This window comes from Staurois parvus, unplaced genomic scaffold, assembly GCF_062004578.1.
Source record: "Staurois parvus isolate SC_StPar_1 unplaced genomic scaffold, SC_StPar_1.0 ptg002814l, whole genome shotgun sequence".
NCBI classification, from domain to species: Eukaryota; Metazoa; Chordata; class Amphibia; order Anura; family Ranidae; genus Staurois; species Staurois parvus.
The window spans coordinates 19999-42077 of record NW_028320610.1 but is presented as its reverse complement, the minus strand read 5'-3'; the positions used below and the strand labels follow the sequence as shown (position 1 = coordinate 42077).

Genomic DNA, 22079 nt, shown 5'->3' with positions numbered 1-22079 from the left:
GCTCCATCCAACATTCATTCGGTAGCAGCTTTGGATGGATACATTTTTTCTTTCTCCGATTTCTTTTAAAAATAAACGGTGAAAAAAATAGAAAAAAAAAAAATTCCTTGTCATTTATTTACAGCGCATTTATGTCACTTGTGCGCCCCCCCCCCTTATATTTACCGCAGAATACAGTCGACCCCGTATAGTCGCAGTTCAGAGTTCGTGGCCTCAGCCGTTTGCAGATTTTTTTCCTCCCCGGCAGATCAGCCCAGCATTCCCGCATCATAACCGCTCACCGCGTGCAGCTATCTCGAGTGTTTTTTTACCACATCCAAAATTTGTGGTTTTTCACAATTCGCGGGTGCTCTTTGAACGTAACGCCCCCCCCCCCCCCCCCGCGAATTTCTGGGTTCGAGTCTGCCGGTTAAAAGGATATCGCGCTACTCTTAGCAGAGCGGCGAAGCTCAAAGTAAACGTGTGCGTTCCATTTCGCTTCCATTTTGGCGCTGCATTGCGGAAAAGAAAAAAAAAAATTTGCGTAAATGGTTAGCCTAACATTCAGATGCGGTTGAGCTGGGCTGACGAGGACGCAATTTAGCACAACGGTGACTTTTCTTTCACAGGTTTGCGAGCGCTAAAAATGAGAATTACTTTTGTGAGCATTTGATACTTGGATGCAAAGGTCGTCCTGACCATTCGACGTCGTTGCCAGGACCTGGGGATTCATTTTTGGGAGGGAATGAGAAAAATATACATATATTTTTTTTTTCCGATTTGCATTCCGGTCTGCAGCAACAGATCTCTCCTAACAGTGATTTCTTGTTGGCTGTCAGCCTGCAATAGGTCACCATATCTGTGATCTATTGCTGCAGAGGGGAGGCTGGACAGACCTACAACAGCTCGGCCTGCACCTACGTACTGCCAGGAAATGATGTCAGCTCCTAGGTTTAGCGCCAGCTCCCGGCCAACGGTTCCAGTGCTAGTGCTAGCAGGGACTCTCAGGAGCGCTGGATCCTGGTATTACAAAAAGGACGCCTGGGATTCCAGTGGTTGGGATTCCGGTAGAGGATCGCCTCACTATGCGGAGAGGCATACGTGACTGAAGGATGGCCAGGACACGGCTGGCTGCCGTGGTACACATCAGAGATCTTTGCACACAGAGGAGGAGAGCTCAGCAGGAGGATGGAAGATGATCTTTTGTTATGTGGACGGCCCTCTCCGGTGCTCACTCTGGAAGTTTCGTTTCAGTAACAGTCACCGACTTTTGACCATCTGCAAGATAGTAAATGTGTCACCTTCGTTAAAAACGGTCTCCAAAACTGAGCAGAAACACAAACAGAAGTTCATTTTGTAAAACCCGCCCCGTCCAGCCCTAAAATCCATTCTGTAGGTCCTGGTGATGTTCACCAGTTGCTCCATCCTAGAGCCCCGGTGACCTCACTCTCTGACCCCCCACAGGCAGAATGTGGAAAATCCAATGGAAATGTCTGAAGCCTCCCACAGGCAGAATGTGGAGGAATCAGTGGAATTGGCTGAACCCCCTCCCCGGCAGAATGTGGAAAAACCAATGGAAATGGCTGAAGCCTCCCACAGGCAGAATGTGGAGGAATCAGTGGCATTGGCTGAACCCCCTCCCCGGCAGAATGTGGAAAAACCAATGGAAATGGCTGAAGCCTCCCACAGGCACAATGGAAAACCCAATGGAAAATGCGGAACTCCCCCCACAGGCAGAATGTGGAGGAATCAGTGGAATTGGCTGAACCCCCTCCCCGGCAGAATGTGGAAAAACCAATGGAAATGGCTGAAGCCTCCCACAGGCAGAATGTGGAGGAATCAGTGGCATTGGCTGAACCCCCTCCCCGGCAGAATGTGGAAAAACCAATGGAAATGGCTGAAGCCTCCCACAGGCACAATGGAAAACCCAATGGAAAATGCGGAACTCCCCCCACAGGCAGAATGTGTAAAAAACAATGAAAATGGCTGAAGTCCCTACAGGCAGAATGTGGAGGAATCAGTGGAAATGGGTGACCCCCCCCCCCCCCCACAGGCAGAATAGAAAACCCAATGGAAAATGCGGAACCCCCCCACAGGCTGAATGTGGAAAAACCAATGGAAATGGCTGAACCCCCCCCCCCCCCACGGCAGAATGTGGAGAAACCAATGGAAATGGCTGAACCCCCCCATGACAGAATGTTGAAAAACCAATGGAAATGGCTGAAGCCTCCCACAGGCAGAATGTGGAAAAACCAATGGAAATGGCTGAAACACCAGCCTACTCAGGAAGTATAATACCACCTCCAAGTAAAAAAAAAACATTTTGTGGGTAACAAAGAGTAAATAAAAATAATATACCGCATGCAATTGCTACACAAGTCATAATGTACTTGAATGTTATTAAAAATGACATTTTCCTTTTCAACCTGCAGCCGCTGCCATTTTCTGTAAAATGCAATATGGCCGCCTGGAGGCTTTCTGTACACAGATTGTGTGTAACCCCCCCCCCCCACCTAAATGTAATTTTCCCGGAAGTCAAAAAAAGTTGGATTTTAGGCATCATTTTTGATGAGATACTCCAAGGGCAAATCACGTCTAAGGTTGGTTCACACCTACGCAGGCTGCGTTTGAGCCGTTTCTGCATTGCGTTTTGCATTTTTGATGCGGTTATTTGTTTTCATTTTTTTTTTTTTTTTTTGTTGCTAGGCAGATTTAAAATGCAAAACCCAAAACGCATCAAAAACGCTGATGCGGGAGTCAGTGGGAGGAATAGTGCCCCATCATTGGTGTCAGTGGGAGGAATAGTGCCCCATCATTGGTGTCAGTGGGAGGAATAGTGCCCCATCATTGGTGTCAGTGGGAGGAATAGTGCCCCATCATTGGTGTCAGTGGGAGGAATAGTGCCCCATCATTGGTATCAGTGGGAGGAATAGTGCCCCATCATTGGTATCAGTGGGAGGAATAGTGCCCCATCATTGGTGTCAGTGGGAGGAATAGTGCCCCATCATTGGTATCAGTGGGAGGAATAGAGCCCCATCATTGGTGTCAGTGGGAGGAATAGTGCCCCATCATTGGTGTCAGTGGGAGGAATAGTGCCCCATCATTGGTGTCAGTGGGAGGAATAGTGCCCCATCATTGGTATCAGTGGGAGGAATAGTGCCCCATCATTGGTGTCGGTGGGAGGAATTGTGCCCCATCATTGGTATCAGTGGGAGGAATAGTGCCTCATCATTGGTATCAGTGGGAGGAATAGTGTCCCATCATTGGTGTCAGTGGGAGGAATAGTGCCCCATCATTGGTGTCAGTGGGAGGAATAGTGCCCCATCCACGGTGTCAGTGGGAGGAATAGTGCCCCATCATTGGTGTCAGTGGGAGGAATAGTGCCCCATCCACGGTGTCAGTGGGAGGAATAGTGCCCCATCATTGGTGTCAGTGGGAGGAATTGTGCCCCATCATTGGTATCAGTGGGAGGAATAGTGCCCCATCATTGGTGTCAGTGGGAGGAATAGTGCCCCATCATTGGTGTCAGTGGGAGGAATAGTGCCCCATCATTGGTGTCGGTGGGAGGAATTGTGCCCCATCATTGGTATCAGTGGGAGGAATAGTGCCTCATCATTGGTATCAGTGGGAGGAATAGTGTCCCATCATTGGTGTCAGTGGGAGGAATAGTGCCCCATCATTGGTGTCAGTGGGAGGAATAGTGCCCCATCCATGGTGTCAGTGGGAGGAATAGTGCCCCATCATTGGTTTCAGTGGTAGGAATAGTGCCCCATCATTGGTTTCAGTGGTAGGAATAGTGCCCCATCATTGGTGTCAGTGGTAGGAATAGTGCCCCATCGTTGGTGTCAGTGGTAGGAATAGTGCCCATCATTGGTATCAGTGGGAGGAATAGTGCCCCATCGTTGGTGTCAGTGGTAGGAATAGTGCCCATCATTGGTGTCAGTGGTAGGAATAGTGCCATGTTGTTGGTATCAGCAACAGGAATTATGCCCCATTGTTGGTGTCAGTGGGAGGAATAGTATCCCAAGGGTCAGATAAAGGCAAGCAAAGGACCACATCTGGCCCATGTGCCACAGTTTGGAGACCACTGTTCTACGATGTATCACTCTGAGAATACCTCCTGCCTTCCCACTAGAAAACTGATCTGATCTGGTATTTTAGAGCAGGGGTCTCTCTCCCGCGAGACACAGACACTAATTGCAATTTTAAAAGCCACAGATGAGGGAAATTACCCTTTAATGACCATTGTAAGCTGTGTGTGTCACCTTGAGTGTCTGATCTGGGGGCGGAGACTTCTGATCCGGGCCATTTGGGTGAATTTGGTTATCCTTAGGATTTAAAAAAGAAGAAGCCAGACAACGATGTGACCATAAATGACTTCATATCATAACTATCCTTACATAAAAGACAGTTTTTTCAGCATGATCCGTCAGATTTTCAATATAAATAACAAAATATCACCATTTCTGCCAGGGGCGGCAAACGTTTGAGCACAACTGTATGACTTTATTCTAACATTTTCCAGAGCCAAAAGCAAGATAAAAGTAAACCAAAATTTGTACCGATTACAGATTTACAATTCAGATATGAAACCTGTACGGTCCAGTTTCAATTTCTTAGTGACTGAACAGGCATATTGCATCTGGAAATAAGTAAAAATTAGTGATTTTTGGTGTAAAATGAAAAAAGAAATCATGAATTACCAAACAGGAACCAATGTGCCACATCTTGAAAGCCTTTATTAGGTAGCAATTCCTGAGGGAGAGAGCGAGTACATTGTATCTGGAAGTAAAAACCATTAATGCCTCGTATCAGAGACTGAAGGTGGGAGAAAAGGTTAGAGATTCACACCACAGACAATAAACTAGTATGGACAGGCTGCTATTTCTGAGAAAAACTCTATAAAAATGCAGTTAGGGGACAATTCCCAATTCCTCTCAGTGTATGTAAAGATATATGGGTGCGGCGCTAAACAAAGTGTAACATCCCAAAAAATGTATTCCATTAATATGTGAAACAAAAAAACAAATTATATATATATTGGCAGTGCGGTATATTGGCAGTGCGGTATATTGGCAGTGCGGTATCCTGCCACGGTCTAAGCAAGGTTATAACCCAGGATTCTCAGCTATACAGGTTGAGGGGTTCCAAGCAGTTTGCTTAACCTCTTGCCGTCCGCCTGCTGTTGATAAACGGCAGGGCGGTGGCACTCCAGGGGCGGGTTGACGTTCATAAACGGCACCCGCCTTTTCTAGCTGTGCGCGCTCCCTGGGAGCGCGCAGCACCGCGATCCGGTGCCCGCTGTGCCCTCCGGGCACAGTGAAACACCAATCGTCGGGCGGGGCCTCTGTACGAGGTCCCGATCATGTGATCACTGATTGGCGAATCAGTGATCACATGCAAAGTAGTAAGCAAGATGTCACTTGTGACATCATTGCTTACTACGTGTGAAATCTGTGAATGATCACAGAGGTCACATGGTACAGGGCTATTCACAACAGCCTTGTACAATGTGACAAGCTGTGACCAATCACAGCTCACTCAGTAGTTCTCAATGAGTGCAAGAATGCAGACAGAGAGAAAGAGAAATGATTGCTTTTACATCCTATATGGGTGTAAAAGCAATCAGTGTAAAAAAAAAAAAAAAATTCTTCATCACCCCCCACAAGTAGTACAGTGTCACCATGGTGACACTGTACTGCTAGGGTGACAGTATGTAAAAATAAATAAATAAATAAATAAATAAATAATATTATAAAAATAAAAATGTAAAAAAAAAATGTTTAAAAATTATAATTTTTGGTTATAAACTAATTTGGATTTTTTTTTTTTTACTAAAAAAATAGCGGAATAAATTTTGGCCAAGATTTATGATGAAATATTATTTATTTGCAAAATTTTATTTAAAAAAACCACTTTTTTTCAAAATTTTTGGGCTTTTTCATTTACATAGTAAAAAAAATAAAAATCCCAGCGGTGAATAAATACCACCAAAATAAAGCTTTATCTGTCTCAAAAAAATGGTAAAAAATTCATATGGGTACAGTATTGCATGACCGCGCAATTGTCATTCAAAGTGTGAAAGCTGAAAATTGCCCTGGACAGGAAGGGGGGGAAAGTGTCCGGACAGGAAGTGGTTTATGCAGAGGAAACTGGTTTGTCAGTTTCGTCTTTGGTTCGTAAAGCCTGTTTTGGGACCTGGGGCCTGGAGATTTCGAAGTGATTTGGTAGGGATGAAATCTCCAGTCCGGGGTCCGTGTTTTCAGAACCCCCAGCACACTGATTGCACAGGTGTGTGCAGGCCTTTTTGTAGAGACCTAACCATGGTTCTGGGCTCCACCCCGGCAGACAAGGAGGTCATTGTCCAGGAGGGCTCCACCTAGGACAGTGCTTCTCAATTATTTTCTGTCATGCCCCCCCTAGGAAGAAGAAAACATTTTGCGCCCCCCCCGCGTGACTGTAAATAGTATAATTTGGGAGGAATAGCGCCCCATCATTGGTGTCAGTGGGAGGAATAGTGCCCCATCATTGGTGTCAGTGGGAGGAATAGTGCCCCATCGTTGGTGTCAGTGAGAGGAATAGTGCCCCATCATTGGTGTCAGTGGGAGGAATAGTGCCCCATCATTGGTGTCAGTGGGAGGAATAGTGTCCCATCATTGGTGTCAGTGGGAGGAATAGTGCCCCATCATTGGTATCAGTGGGAGGAATAGTGCCCCATCATTGGTATCAGTGGGAGGAATAGTGCCCCATCATTGGTGTCAGTGGGAGGAATAGTGCCCCATCATTGGTGTCAGTGGGAGGAATAGTGCCCCATCGTTTCTGTCAGTGGGAGGAATAGTGCTCCATCATTGGTATCAATGGGAGGAATAGTGCCCCATCATTGGTGTCAGTGGGAGGAATAGTGCCCCATCATTGGTATCAGTGGGAGGAATAGTGCCCCATCGTTGGTGTCAGTGGGAGGAATAATGCCCCATCATTGGTGTCAGTGGGAGGAATAGTGCCCCATCGTTGGTGTCAGTGGGAGGAATAATGCCCCATCATTGGTGTCAGTGGGAGGAATAGTGCCCCATCATTGGTGTCAGTGGGAGGAATAGTGCCCCATCATTGGTGTCAGTGGGAGGAATAGTGCCCCATCATTGGTGTCAGTGGGAGGAATAGTGCCCCATCATTAGTATCAGTGACACCAATGATGCGGCACTATTCCTCCCACTGACACCAATGACACTTGCTGACCCCTGTTGCAGTATGGTGCTGCTGCAGCCAGCATATGTGGTTGCAGCAGCACCTCTGCACTGCACACTTACCGGCTTTTCCCTCACTCGATTTTCGCGGGTCCGCTCGGCTCCGCCTCCTCGCCCGTGATTGGCCGCCTGTGTACCTTTCCTGAGCTACAGTTCTGGCGGCCAATCACCGGTGAGGAGGCGGAGCCGAGCGGCAGGAGTGAGGGAGTGGCCAGAGTGACGGAAGGAGCAGCGCTTCCTGGATGGATCATCGTGGGAGCCAGGTAAGAGACGGCAGCCCTCTGCCCACCCCTGTACTTAGTGTCCCTTCTGTCGGAAGGGGGGGGGCAGCGGCGGCACCGCGCCGCCCCCCTAAAAAGTTCCACCCTAACGTATACCGGCGTATAGGACGACCCCCGACTTTTGAGAAGATTTTCAAGGGTCAAAAAGTCGTCTTATATTCCGGAAAATACGGTATGTTCCCCGAGGTCAAACGTGCCCCCCTTGACGGAGCCTCGCGCCCCCCCTGGGGGGCGCGCCCCACTATTTGAGAAGCACTAACCTAGGAGAAGTGGGAGCCAGAGCAGCAAAGGGGCTGTATACCTGAGAAAGCCAGGAGGCTGAATGTTTTGTTTCATTTGGATTGATGGTGGATACCCCTGCGTGGGAAACGTATTATGTGGAACTTTCCTTTAAATAAAATTGGGCTAAACCGGCCCTTAAGAAGAAGGAAGCGAGTGGCTGTGTGCTGTAGAAGACTCTACCCTTGATGCCGGTCCTCACATATGATAGCGGATGCGAGCAGAACTGGAGATCCCGGCAATGAAGTGCATTCATTTGTTATATGAACTGTGTTTGGTGATGAGTCTGCACTGTGTGTGCCGGGGAGGAGAACCTGCCAGAGAAAAGGAACTTGCCTTACAGAGACAGACTGTACAGAGTTCCATGGTGTTGCTGAATTGTGTAATAAACCACTGTGTGCGTGACTGCAAGGATGGGGCGGTCAAAGCGAAGAAAGGAGGCAATCTTTGCTGAAGCGAGAGATAGAGCCCTGTGGTTAGAGGGTTACATGCCCCAGCCAAGCCGAGAAGTTTAAATGTGGGTGAATCTGCTGTGGACTGATGCAAGCGGCCCCTGGCAGCATTGAGCCAACCTACAGAGGAAAGCAAGCCAACCTTCAGTCCAAGGAGAGAGCTGCAGGATGTCCATACCTGGGAGAGGGGTGTTGTCGCCCCTGGCAGCGCTGATGCAGTTAAACCAGTAGCTGTTGTGGAAAATGTGAACATGTCATGGCTTGAGAGGAGGTCCAGCAGAGAGAAGCCCACACTATGTGCAAGGAGAGGGGCTGACCAGAGGCCAGGACCAAGAGTGGTTGCCCAAAGCAACACAGAGGAGGCCAGTCGGGCTGTCTGTGTACTGGGGGCTATGTCTTACAAGGATCATGGCAAGTGGCATCAAGAGGAGCCAATACAGCGTGTTGGAAAGAGCCAGCAAAGTTCTGCTTGGAGAGTGCAATCTCCCATGGCGACCGGAGGAAAAGTATTGCCTGAAAGGAGGAGCTGCAGCGGAGATGTGGCTCAGGGTCCCAAGAAAGAGAAGTGTGGAAATGTACCCTGCCTGGAATGTGGTCAGTGGGGGCATGGGATCTTTACCTGTCCCTGACTCTGGAATACCTGAGGGACACTACTGGGCAAATGTCTTCAACTACAAGCCCAGATTCTGGTTTTAAAATGTTGGCAGCCACCTCTGGCAACAGGGAGGTAGTACCTTTTGTGCCTGCAGGGGGTGCCAGAGAGTCCATGGAGATTATGAGGGCTTCTGTCACTTCACCTTGGGCCACAAGGGAAAAGTTGCCAAGGAAAGTGCAGCTGAGTACTGGGTTATGAGACGACGAAGATGGTGACACCTACTACTGTGGTGGGTAAGAGGAAGATGGCGACACCTACTACTGTGGTGGGTAAGAGGAAGATGGTGACACCTACTACTGTGGTGGGTAAGATGAAGATGGCGACGCCTACTACTGTGGTGGGTAAGATCTAGATGGCGACACCTACTACTGTGGTGGCTAAGACGAAGATGGCGACACCTACTACTGTGGTGGCTAAGACGAAGATGGCGACACCTACTACTGTGGTGGGTAAGAGGCAGATGGTGACACCTACTACTGTGGTGGCTAAGATGAAGATGGCGACACCTACTACTGTGGTGGCTAAGATGAAGATAGCGACACCTACTACTGTGGTGGCTAAGATGAAGATAGCGACACCTACTACTATGGTGGGTAAGACTGTGTGTGATAAAACCATGGCTGGGACTGCTGATGTCATGTTGAGAAGGACTGGTTATGGTCCATTCTGATGTAGGAGTGACCCCAGTTAGTTGGGCCACTGAATGTGCTCCTGAGAGTGACTTTTCCCTGTGCAGTGCCTTGTACCGTGGGGAGGTAGGGGTTATAGTAAAACCTGTGCATGGTTCTCAAAAAGAAAGTGATGTCACTAATTTGTGCCAGTCACAGGTTGGTAGTGGGCTAGGACAGCCCGCGAGAGCTACAAATGCTGAGAATGGTGGTGATGAGAAATGTACTGCTGTTGGGAAAACCTTGAACTCTTGCAGTGCAAAAGCTGTAAATAAAGATGGGTCATTTCCCATAGCAACTGGTGGTAAGACAGCACAGGTGTCCCTAGAAATCTCCAGGGGACTCCATGTATTGGAGCCGGAGATTGCCCCGGACAACTGCGATGTCACTCTGGTGAAGCAGAGTGGAACTTCACCTTGTCATAGGAGTGTGTTGGGGCCATCATACTAATACTGAAAGTGTTCAGGTAAACAACGGGTTAATACAGCCTGTGCAAAATACAAATGTGTGTGTAATTCAGGAAGCGCCACCAGAGCAAAGTGGTGGATGTGAGGTATTGCAACCTGCAGTGGGAGAACAGGTGTTACCCAAGTCTGACAGGATCCAGAGTGATTTGTGCAATGGATCTGCAACTAAGCCCATCTATTGTTATGTGCCTCCTTGGGCGGATGGATCGGTGCTGAGGAGCACTGGTGAATGGAGCACATATACAATGGATTGGGGTAAAAGGATAATCTCGTTGATAGATGAGGCTTTTATGCAAAAAATTAAGGTGGACATTGTGTCTGCTGTACCGGCAGGAGGGTCCATAGAACAGCCTATAGATAAGGGCGAGCATACAGCAGAGACTGTCTGGGACCCACAAAAGTGATGTTGGCATGGAGGGTCAAAATGAGGTTGTCACTGGGAATGATCGGGGGCAGCTTATGGATGCTGAGATGTTGAGTGAGCCCAGCACCTGGCAGCTTCCTGGTGGAGCACCAGGCTGTGGTTACCTCCAGCTGGGAGGAGGTCCCTTTTTAAAAGTTGAAACTTCTCAAGTCTCATCAGGTGAGTCTCTCGGCATTCCCAGTGTCATAAATATCTTCAGGATGGTCTTGGGTCTGGAGTCAAGTGGCTGGCTATCTTCAGGAAGGTCTTGGGTCTGGAGTCAAGTGGCTGGCTATCTTCAGGAAGGTCTTGGGTCTGGAGTCAAGTGGTTGGGTTGTAACAAAAGCATTAAAGGAGATGCTTGAACTTTGGAATGTACAACCAATGTATACTGGGTTGTCTCCTCCACAGTCAGATGGTCTGGTACTGCGGGGTACCACGAGGTGGAGCACCAAATGGCTGGCTGTATAGATCAAAGGGGAACCAGAAAGAAGTGGTTTATTTCTGCATTTGATGGTGTTAAACATTGCCTCTGGGAACGCTGCTGGACTACTTCCTGTAAATATGATATATGAGAGGTATTGGAGAAATGAAAAATGTCAAAAAATGTTTCACTTCCTAACAGCCAGGTGGAAAGCATTTTTGCTGCTATGGCCCAGGATTATTATTATTATTATACAGGATTTATGGCGCCAACAGTTTGCTCAGCACTTTACAATATAACGGGAGACAATACAGCAACAATACAGTTCAATACAAGAGGGATAGGAGGCCCTGATCCTTGGAGCTTACACTCTAAGAGGGAGGGGCTAGTGGTACAAAAGGTAGTAACTGCGGGGGATGGACTGGTAGGAGGAATAGAAGATTCCATTATTAGCTGAGGGCAGGATAGGCTTCCCTGAAGAGATCGGTTTTCAGAGATCTCCTAAAAGTAAGCAGAGTAGGCGATAGTCTGATAAATTGGGGTAGAGAGTTCTAGAGGATGCGGGAATCTCTGGAGAAGTCCTGGAGACAAGCATGGGAGGAGGAGACAAGGGAGCTAGAGAGCAGGAGGTTGTGGGAGGAGCGGAGAGTACGGTTTGGGTGATATTTGGAGACAAGATTGGTGATGTAATTTGGGGCGGAGTTATAAATGGCTTTATACGTTAATGTTTTGAATTTTATCCATTGGGCAATCGGAAGCCAGTGAAGGGATTGGCAGAGAGGGGTGGAGGACACTGAATGGAGGCCAGTGGAGGGATTGGCAGAGAGGGGTGGAGGACACTAAATGGAAGCCAGTGAAGGGATTGGCAGAGAGGGGTGGAGGACACTGAATGGAGGCCAGTGGAGGGATTGGCAGAGAGGGGTGGAGGACACTGAGTGGAGGTCAGTGGAGGGATTGGCAGAGAGGGGTGGAGGACACTGAATGGAGGCCAGTGGAGATATTGGCAGAGAGGGGTGGCAGATACAGAACGGTTAGTAAGGTGGATGAGTCTGGCAGCAGCATTCCTGATAGACTGAAGAGGGGATAGCCTGCGATGAGATTGGCCAATGAGGAGGGAGTTACAATAGTCAAGGCGAGAGATAACCAGGGAGGGAATAAGTTGCTTAGTGGTTTCAGAGGTTAAAAACTACTGTATCTTAATGGACATGTTGCGGAGGTGAAGTCTACAAGATTTGGACAGAGATTGGATTTGGGGCTGAAAGGACAGATGGGAGTCTAGGATTACACCGAGTACCCCGGCATGAGGGGAGGGACTGATGGTTGCATTATTGGTCTTGATGGAGAAGTCAGGGGAGGGGTCATGGGCTGGAGGGATGGTGCGGGTCAGTTGTCAGTGAAGGGCGTGTCTACTGCACCAGTGGACAAACCACATGTGATGGAAGGGCCGAGCATGGACCAGAGAACAGCAGAGATCCTGACCAGGGCTCAGACAGATGTACATAAAGAAATCAGGGTCACTGAGCCAAAAAGAAGTTTATGTAGCAGGTCTGATAAGACCCCTGAAATACAGGGGCAAAAAGTATGTGAAAACTGGCAAAATGGATCAGAAGAAAGCTGACCTGTTCAGGATCGGGATACAGATCCAAGTGGTGTAGGAAAAGTTATAATGGTGGGACAGCCGCCTGCAGAGTGCATGACACCAGGTGAGGTGGCATCTTGTGAGGTTCCCGTGGGTGATGGCTGCCCTATGGTGTGTGTGCCATCTACAGACACTGTCCTAACAAATGCTGGAAAAGATATTGAGAGCTGTAATATTGACTGGACTATATCTGTTCATGGTAAACTGAATATTGTGGTGACGAGTCATCCAGGTTTGATATTCAAAGGTACCAGAAATAACAGGGGTGGTCCTGGTACAAATACAGTAGAAATAGGTCCCTTACAGCCTTGGGACAGGAATACTGAGAGAGGTATGAGGAAACCTTGGAACCTGAAGCAAAGAGGCAGAAAGGTTGATAAAGACCAATGGGACCCAGTTGAGATTTCAGGAGAGAAAGTGTTTATGGAAGTGCAACAGGAAAAAGAGTAGGAAAGGTATGTTTCTCCCTCCAGAACGAAACAAAGGGGGAGATATGTGACAGTGTGGCGATCTGTCACGATATAAAAAGGATATTTCACCCGGGATTCTCAACAAGCAGGTTGAGGGGCTCCAGGGTACATGTTTGATGCCGAGGTAAGTGGCTTTTTCGCTTTCCTCATTTGTTTGTAAAGTTCATTTGGGACCCGGAGCCTGGAGATTTCAAAGTGATTTGGGAGGGATGAAATCTCCAATCCTGGGACCAGGTTTTGGGAATGGCCAGTAGACTGATTGGTCCGGTGTGTGTGTGTGGCTCTCTTCTAGAGTCAGGACCAGGGTTCTGAGCTTCACCCTCCCGAGGAGTCCATGTGGGTGCATCCACAAGTGTGCATGGTGGCACAAAATAGTCTGACAGCAGACAGAGGGCCCAAGTCTGTGGGCTGGAGAAACATGAATCCTGTGAAGGGTCCCTAACAGCGTTTTGTGTGAACGGTTAAGAGGCCAGGGGCTGTATATCTGAGAAAGCCAGAAGGCTGAATATTTGTTTCATTTGGATTGATGGTGGATACCCCTGCGTGGGAAACATATTGTGTGGGCTAAAAACGGCCCTTAAGAAGAAGGAAGAGAGTGGCTGTGTGCTGTAAAAGCTCTACCCTTGATGCTAGTTTAACTTTTATTTTTTATTTTTTTATATGGGGGATGCTTAGCTCAACGGTAGATGTGTTTTTTAGTGAGTTCACGCCAGACAGGAACTAAACTTAAGGGCCTGGTAGCCCACTTTTATTAAACAGTAACTGAAAAGTCCTTTCAAACACAAGGTTTCCCATGCAGGGGGTTTCAACTTCACTCAAAATAACACTGAAAATGCCGAGCCTCCTGGCTCTCTGGTTAGCAGTACCTTTGCTTGACTTGGTCTCCAGACCACTGGCTATTCAGGCTCTCAGCCTAGGTGACAGCTCCTTGCTATTCAGGCCCCACATGGCCTCTTGACAGTTTTCCCTGTACCTCAGCTTGCTTCCTCCAGAGATTCACGAATTCCCTCCAGCCCCTTGGACTCACTGGCCTCTTCAGCTTCCCAGACCCTCTCTTGGTCTCCCAGACTCTCGTAGCTGGTCAGACTTTCCCAGAATCGCCCTCACTAGGGTTGTAGTCTCCACCAGGTGCATCCAGCTCTCCTGACAGGGCTCTGTCTTCAGGCTTGTAGCAATAGCAACTCCTATTCCACCTCCACCACCAACTCCTATTCCACCTCCACCACCAACTCCTATTCCACCTCCATCACCAACTCCTATTCCACCTCCACCACCAACTGCTATTCCACCTCCACCACCAACTGCTATTCCACCTCCATCACCAACTCCTATTCCACCTCCACCACCAACTGCTATTCCACCTCCATCACCAACTCCTATTCCACCTCCACCACCAACTGCTATTCCACCTCCATCACCAACTCCTATTCCACCTCCACCACCAACTGCTATTCCACCTCCACCATCTTTTGAGATATGCTCAGATCTGCCTTATAACGAGTGTGTACAGCACCTGGACACACACACACCCTGGCGATCTTCTGAAAAACCCGGACGCAAGACTGAAGACTCCGTCCCACCCAATACTCTTTAGAGCCTTCAAGCTTACAGCCCCGATCCACACTTACCAAATCCACGGAAAGCTTAAAACATAGCTTTCCCGGCTCGCAAAACATTTGCTGGAGCCTCTCAGACTGACTGTTTGAGAGTCCTGTGTCCTTCTCAAACCCATTTCCACAGTGTGAGAGCCTTGCACTGTCATATATATATATTTATTATTATTATTATTATTTTTTTTTTTTTTTCTGAGTCTAGCATCAAGTCAATGAAACTCCTGAGATATGGATCTGACCAAGTAAGTAGCAGAGGGGGTTGGTAATCAGTTTCAGCTGCTTTGGTATTTATGAAATGAACAACAGGTGCACTAGATGGGCAACAATGAGACGACCCCCAAAACAGAAAGGGTTTTACAGGTGGAGGCCACTGACATTTATTTCCCTACTCATCTTTTTTGACTGTTTTTCACTGTTTTGCATTTGGCTAGGGTCAGTGTCACTACTGGTAGCATGAGGTGATGCCTGGACCCTACAGAGGGTGCTCAGGCAGTCCAACTCCTCCAGGATGGCACATCAATATGTTCCATTGCCATAAGGTTTGCTGTGTCTCCCAGCACAGTCTCAAGAGCATGGAGGAGATTCCAGGAGACAGGCAGTTCCTCTAGGAGAGCTGGACAGGGCCATAGAAGGTCCTTAACCCATCAGCAGGACCGGTATCTGCTCCTTTGTGCAAGGAGGAACAGCACTGCCAGAGCCCTATAAAATGACCTCCAGCAGGCGTGAATGTCTCTGACCAAACAATCAGAAACAGACTTCAGGGTGGCCTGAGGGCCCGACGTCCTCTAGTGGGCCCTGTGCCTGGCACCATAGAGCTGGATTGGCATTTGCCATTGAACCCCAGAATTGGCAGGTCCACCATTGGCACCCAGTGCTTTTCACAGATGAGAGCAGGTTCCCCCTGAGCACATGTGACAGACGTGAAAGGGTCTGGAGAAGGCGTGGAGAGCATTCTGCTGCCTGTAACATGGTTCAGCATGACCGTTGTGGTGGTGGGTCAGTGATGGTCTGGGGAGGCATCTCCATGGAGGGACACACAGACCTCCACAAGCTAGACAATGGCACCCTCACTGCCATTAGGTATGGGGATGAAATCCTTGGACCCATTGTCAGACCCTACGCTGGTGCAGTGGGTCCTGGGTTCCTCCTGGTGCATGACAATGTCAGGAGTATGCAGGCAGTTCCTGGAGGATGAAGGAATTGGTACCATTGAATGGCCCCCACGCTCGCCTGACCTGAATCTAATAGCGCACCTCTGGGATATCATGTTTGGGTCCATCTGATGCCACCAGGTTGCACCTCAGACTGTCCAGGAGCTCAGTGATGCCCTGGTCCAGATCTGAGAGAAAATAAATATGAAAACCTATAAAAAAACAACAGCTCTCTCATGAAAGTGGTCCCTTTTTAAATGGATCCACTGACCAGATCTTCAAGGTCCAGGGTGTATGAATGTAGATTGTGACTGTATGGGATAGATGCTCACCAAACGGAGCCAGATATGACTTCCATAGTTTTGTATTTATTTAAAACTCACTGCATGCAGCGCAAAACATAGGTTAGAAACAAAGTCCCCGGCACTTACAAAAGTATCCGCTACACAGACTCCATGCAGCGGCGTGACGTCAGCACTCTAACCTCCACCCAAAGCGTTTCAAGATATTTATTGTACAGATTTTCTATAGAGAATCTCATCCTTATTAATGGAAGAATCATTTTAATTCAGAGATGAGCCCAGAGATATATAACTTGAATCTGCATAGTTTCAGATATGGGTTATAAAAATTGCACAAATTTGGAGAAGAGAATTTCATCCTTTTCAATAGAAGGCGCATTTGGAAGCACAGAGTCCGCTTCTTTCAGTCAGAACATAATAAATATATATCCTAGAAAGACACTTTGAGAATATATGTATGGAATATACAGTGCCTTGAAAAATCTTCCTCCCCCTTGAAATGTTCCACATGTTGTCATGTCACAACCAAACAAGAAAATGCACTTTATTGGGATTTTATGTGATAGATCAACACAAAGTGGCACATAATTGTGAAGTGGAAGAAAAATGAGAAATGGTTTTCAACTTTTTTACAAATAAAATGAAATTTTCATCCAAAAAAAGAATCAGAACAAATCGCACATGTTTAATAAGATTCATTATGATGTGAGACTGTTTTTGAAGTGGAGCATATGCAGATTCTCATCCTTTTTAATGGGAGGCAATTTAGGAGGCTGATAGTAGGGCACTGATTGAGCAGATATATGAAATTAAAATGTTGTTTTTCAAATATTGATTTTATGCATGTTTTTCATCCAAGGAAATTATAGAAGCACAGAAAAGTCATAATATAGCCAGAAAAGGGCAATGAGAATTGTTTTTGGAAGAAGCTATAAACATACAGTAATTGTACTGATGTGTTGCACTGAGTCTCTTCTTTTTGTAATAGGAGAGATTATTCCTAATGCAGCCATAACAATACAATCCTTTTATTTTTAGAGACAGGTTAAATGGTAAAGATTTAATGCACAGAATATCATCCTTTAAATCAGGATTACATTTTGGAAGCAGAGAGAAGTCATATTTCAGCTCCAAATATTCAACTGTTCTATTTTTTTTCAGATACATAATAAATTGTACAGATAGGCTGAACAAAATCAAATTATGTCATACAGGAGGCAATGGAAGAAGGAGAGATCAGGCAAACTCCATTCAAAATAAATAATTACAGAAATAAATGACTGAATAAATAAATATGGTATTCCTTATTCGCCAAAAGGGGCAAAATGGTGTACCAACTAGCTGTCAAAATGTAAAGTATATTTTTTTGGGCCACAAAGCTCAGAGTTAGAGAAGGAGAAAGGGTAGTTTCTCTGAAAAGTCACTGTTAGGCCACACTACTTTAAAGCAAGTGTACCCCAAAAAATTCTGGATTGTGCCAATGTAGGGCAAAATATTGATACAAGCAGGGGCGTATTTACCACAAGGCAAACAAGGCATTTGCCTAAGGTGGCATTTTTTCAGGGGGGTAGCAGCATTTTCCAGCGGGGCAGTGTCGCCCCCCCGTAAGAAGGGATGGAACAAAGGACACACACAGCATGAGCAACAGGTGGGATCTGAGAGAGGCTGAGGGCTGCTTGAGGGTGTATGCAGAACCTGACCCTTGTTCCTGGGGATGTCCGGAGCTGTGAAGGTGAGTATCTTCTTTCTCACCGGGGTCGGGGGGGGGTTGCCAGTGCATGGGAGATGGTAGTAGTGGAAGGTTCTCTCAGGTGGGGTGTTGTTGGTCAATGTCAGGCTCTTATCATGGGGGAGGAGGGTGTTTGTCAGTGTCAAGGCCTCTCCGTGGGGGGGTAGACTATTTTTGTGTTGCCTAGGGCAGCACGAAACCTAAATACACCACTGGATACAAGCAGCCTAATAAAGCTTGCATGCAAGCCAAAACATTTCCCAAACTGAGAAGAATGATGTGGATACATAAAGTGTTGTCCATTCTCAATGTGCTGTATTGAAATGCAGACATTAATGACCAATGCAGTGGTTAGCCAGTGGTCACTGATCCAGGATAATGACCAATGCAGTGGTTAGCCAGTGGTCACTGATCCAGGACGGGTTAATTTTAACAAATGTCATCCAATTAAATGTGTGTTGGGATGGACGGACTATTTTGTCTGTGACGAAGACTCCGAAGCGCGAAATGTATGTTCAGTGAGGATGCTGGCTGCAGGACATTGCATACTGGCAAGCTCAGGCCAGTGACCCATCTTCCTAACTGAGTAATCAAAGGGGGTCATCCACTGAAGGGGTGTCAAAGTCCACCACTGACCCCATGTAATCCTCTGCCATATGATGCTGCTATTGCAGATAACTGTTGGCACTTGACAGCCCTGGGAGCTGGATAGAGAAAAATGCCTCACGTAGGCAGCTACCCCAACCACTGCTCCTTATTTCAATGACAGGAGGCTCCAAGCATTATTGTCTGAAGGACAGTATACTGTTGGCCTTTGGAAAGAAGGTTAAGAGGTTCCTTCACAGCATGTCCTCCAGGTGTTTCATTTTTTGTTCCCTCTGCAAGGGCAGAATGCGCTCTGAGCCATAACCCTTGTAACATGGATCCAAGAGGGTTGTCAACCAGTAATACAGTGCATGCATATTGCCGCTGACCTGTGGAAGTGAACCCAAGCGCACACGAGCCTGTCCTCCTGCATTACAAGCAAGGTACTCCTTTTATGGCCCATATCCTCCTGCTGCAGGATGGCTAAGCTGGTCAAACTTTGCCTGGAAAAAGAGTGTGTGGTTGACCAACTCTGAGCCTGTCCCTGAAGATATGACAGAATCTCTGCTCCAGCGTGGCTCCTGGCCCCTAGTGATAGCAGTTACAACACTGTGTGGCATCATTTTCCCTGAGCCATTGCATTGCCTCTTGAATGGTTGTGGGGGACTGGTGATTCAGAAGACGACTCGCGGAGATGGTATTGAAAAGGAACAGATGGAGGCAACTATTAAAAAATAAAATGTAAACCTTTTTAATCCCTTTAATCAAGTGGACCCTCCTGCTGCCTGCATGTTCCATTGACAGGAAAACATTACCTTCCAGATGATGGAAGGTAATACATCATATACTGAGGGACATAATATGACTGGTGGACATGTTCTCCTCAATACGTCATATTCTGAGGGACATAATATGATTGGTGGACATGTTCTCAATACATCATATTATGAGGGACATAATATGATTGGTGGACATGTTCTCCTCAATACGTCATATTCTGAGGGAAATAATGTGACTGGTGGAAATGTTCTCCTCAATACGTCATATACTGCGGGACATAATATGATTGGTGGACATGTTCTCCTCAATACGTCATATTCTGAGGGACATAATATGATTGGTGGACATGTTCTCCTCAATACGTCATATACTGCGGGACATAATATGATTGGTGGACATGTTCTCCTCAATACGTCATATTCTGAGGGACATAATATGATTGGTGGACATGTTCTCAATACATCATATTATGAGGGACATAATATGATTGGTGGACATGTTCTCCTCAATACGTCATATTCTGAGGGAAATAATGTGACTGGTGGAAATGTTCTCCTCAATACGTCATATACTGCGGGACATAATATGATTGGTGGACATGTTCTCCTCAATATGTCATATGCTGAGGGACATAATATGATTGGTGGACATGTTCTCCTCAATATGTCATATGCTGAGGGACATAATATGATTGGTGGACATGTTCTCCTCAATACGTCATATGCTGAGGGACATAATATGATTGGTGGACATGTTCTCCTCAATACGTCATATGCTGAGGGACATAATATGATTGGTGGACATGTTCTCCTCAATACGTCATATTCTGAGGGAAATAATGTGACTGGTGGACATGTTCTCCTCAATACGTCATATTACGAGGGAAATAATGTGACTGGTGGACGGTGTTCTCCTCAATACGTCATATACTGCGGGACATAATATGATTGGTGGACATGTTCTCCTCAATACGTCATATGCTGAGGGACATAATATGATTGGTGGACATGTTCTCCTCAATACGTCATATACTGCGGGACATAATATGATTGGTGGACATGTTCTCCTCAATACGTCATATGCTGAGGGACATAATATGATTGGTGGACATGTTCTCCTCAATACGTCATATACTGAGGGACATGATATGATTAGTGGACGGCCTTCTCCTCAATACTTTATATTCTGAGGGACATACTGTGATTGGTGGATGGCGTTCTCCTTAATATATCATATTATGAAGAATATAATGTGATTGGTGGATGGCTTTCTTCTCAGTATATCATATTCTGAGGGACATAATTAGAGATGAGCGAATCGAAGTAGCCGAAGTGGAATTCGAGTCGAATATCGGAAAAATTTCGATTCCGAAAAATAGCCTAATTCGGACGCGCGAATCGAAATTTTTCCGAAAATGGCGGCTGACATGTGCGGCGACGGAGCGGGGATGTCTGGGAAGGCGCGCAGACAAGGCGCGCTGACCCATAATGCATTCCTCAACGACATGTGATCGCATCAGCCAATCAGCAGCCAGCCAGCCAGCACTGTGTAATGGTCGAGCTATAAATAGCGGCCATTTTGGAATTCTTCATTTGCCTGCAGTCATTGAACAGAGGCAGACCGCTCTGTACTAGGGACAGGGACAGAGTTAGGGCCACAGAAACGATAATTGGGGACAGAGAAACGATACTTAGGGACAGAGAACTATTACTCAGGGACACAGAATTGTTAATTAGGGCCACAGAATCGTTACTTAGGGACAAAGAAACGCTAGTTAGGGCCACAGAATTCATACTCAGGGACAGACAGAATTGTTACTGAGTGCCAGAGAATTGTTACTTAGGGCCACAGAAACGTTATTAGGGCCACAGAATTGTTACTCAGGGACAGACAGAATTGTTACTGAGTGCCAGAGAATTGTTACTTAGGGCCACAGAAACTTTAGTTAGGGCCACAGAATTGTTACTCAGGGACAGACACAGAATTGTTACTGAGGGCCACAGAACTGTTACTTAGGGCCACAGAATTGTTACTCGCACAGACACAGAATTGTTACTCGCACAGACACAGAATTGTTACTGAGGGCCACAGAAGTGTTACTTAGGGCCACATAATTGTTACTCGCACAGACACAGAATTGTTACTCGCACAGACACAGAATTGTTACTCGCACAGACACAGAATTGTTACTCGCACAGACACAGAATTGTTACTCGCACAGACACAGAATTGTTACTCAGGGACACAGAACTGTTACTGAGGGCCACAGAACTGTTACTTAGGGCCACAGAATTGTTGCTCGCACAGACACAGAATTCTTACTCGCACAGACACAGAATTGTTACTCAGGGACACAGAACTGTTACTTAGGGCCACAGAACTGTTAGTTAGGGCCACAGAATTGTTACTCGCACAGACACAGAATTGTTACTCGCACAGACACAGAATTGTTACTGAGGGCCACAGAACTGTTACTTGGGGCCACAGAAACGTTAATCAGGGACACAGAATTGTTACTGAGGGCCACAGAACTGTTAGGGCCACAGAATTGTTACTCGCACAGACACAGAATTGTTACTCGCACAGACACAGAATTCTTACTGAGGGCCACAGAACTGTTACTTGGGGCCACAGAAACATTAATCAGGGACAGAGAATTGTTACTGAGGGCCACAGAACTGTTACTTAGGGCCACAGGATTGTTACTCGCACAGACACAGAATTCTTACTCGCACAGACACAGAATTGTTACTGAGGGCCACAGAACTGTTACTTGGGGCCACAGAAAAGTTAATCAGGGACACAGAATTGTTACTGAGGGCCACAGAACTGTTACTTAGGGCCACAGAATTGTTACTCGCACAGACACAGAATTGTTACTGAGGGCCACAGAACTGTTACTTGGGGCCACAGAAACGTTAATCAGGGACACAGAATTGTTACTGAGGGCCACAGAACTGT

At 46.8% G+C, this 22079-nt stretch overlaps 1 protein-coding gene across 1 annotated transcript in view; it reads right to left on the bottom strand.

Annotated features, from left to right (window-relative positions):
• Positions 1 to 382: 382 nt before the first annotated feature.
• Positions 383 to 22079, bottom strand: part of LOC149429089 (V-set domain containing T-cell activation inhibitor 1-like) — a 35643-nt gene continuing 13946 nt past the window's right edge. Inside the window, exon 4 of the mRNA XM_089666744.1 lies at positions 383 to 1257. Within this exon, the coding sequence (XP_089522870.1) occupies positions 1211 to 1257 (47 nt within the window). The 3' untranslated portion in view covers positions 383 to 1210. The remainder of the gene's footprint in view (positions 1258 to 22079) is intronic.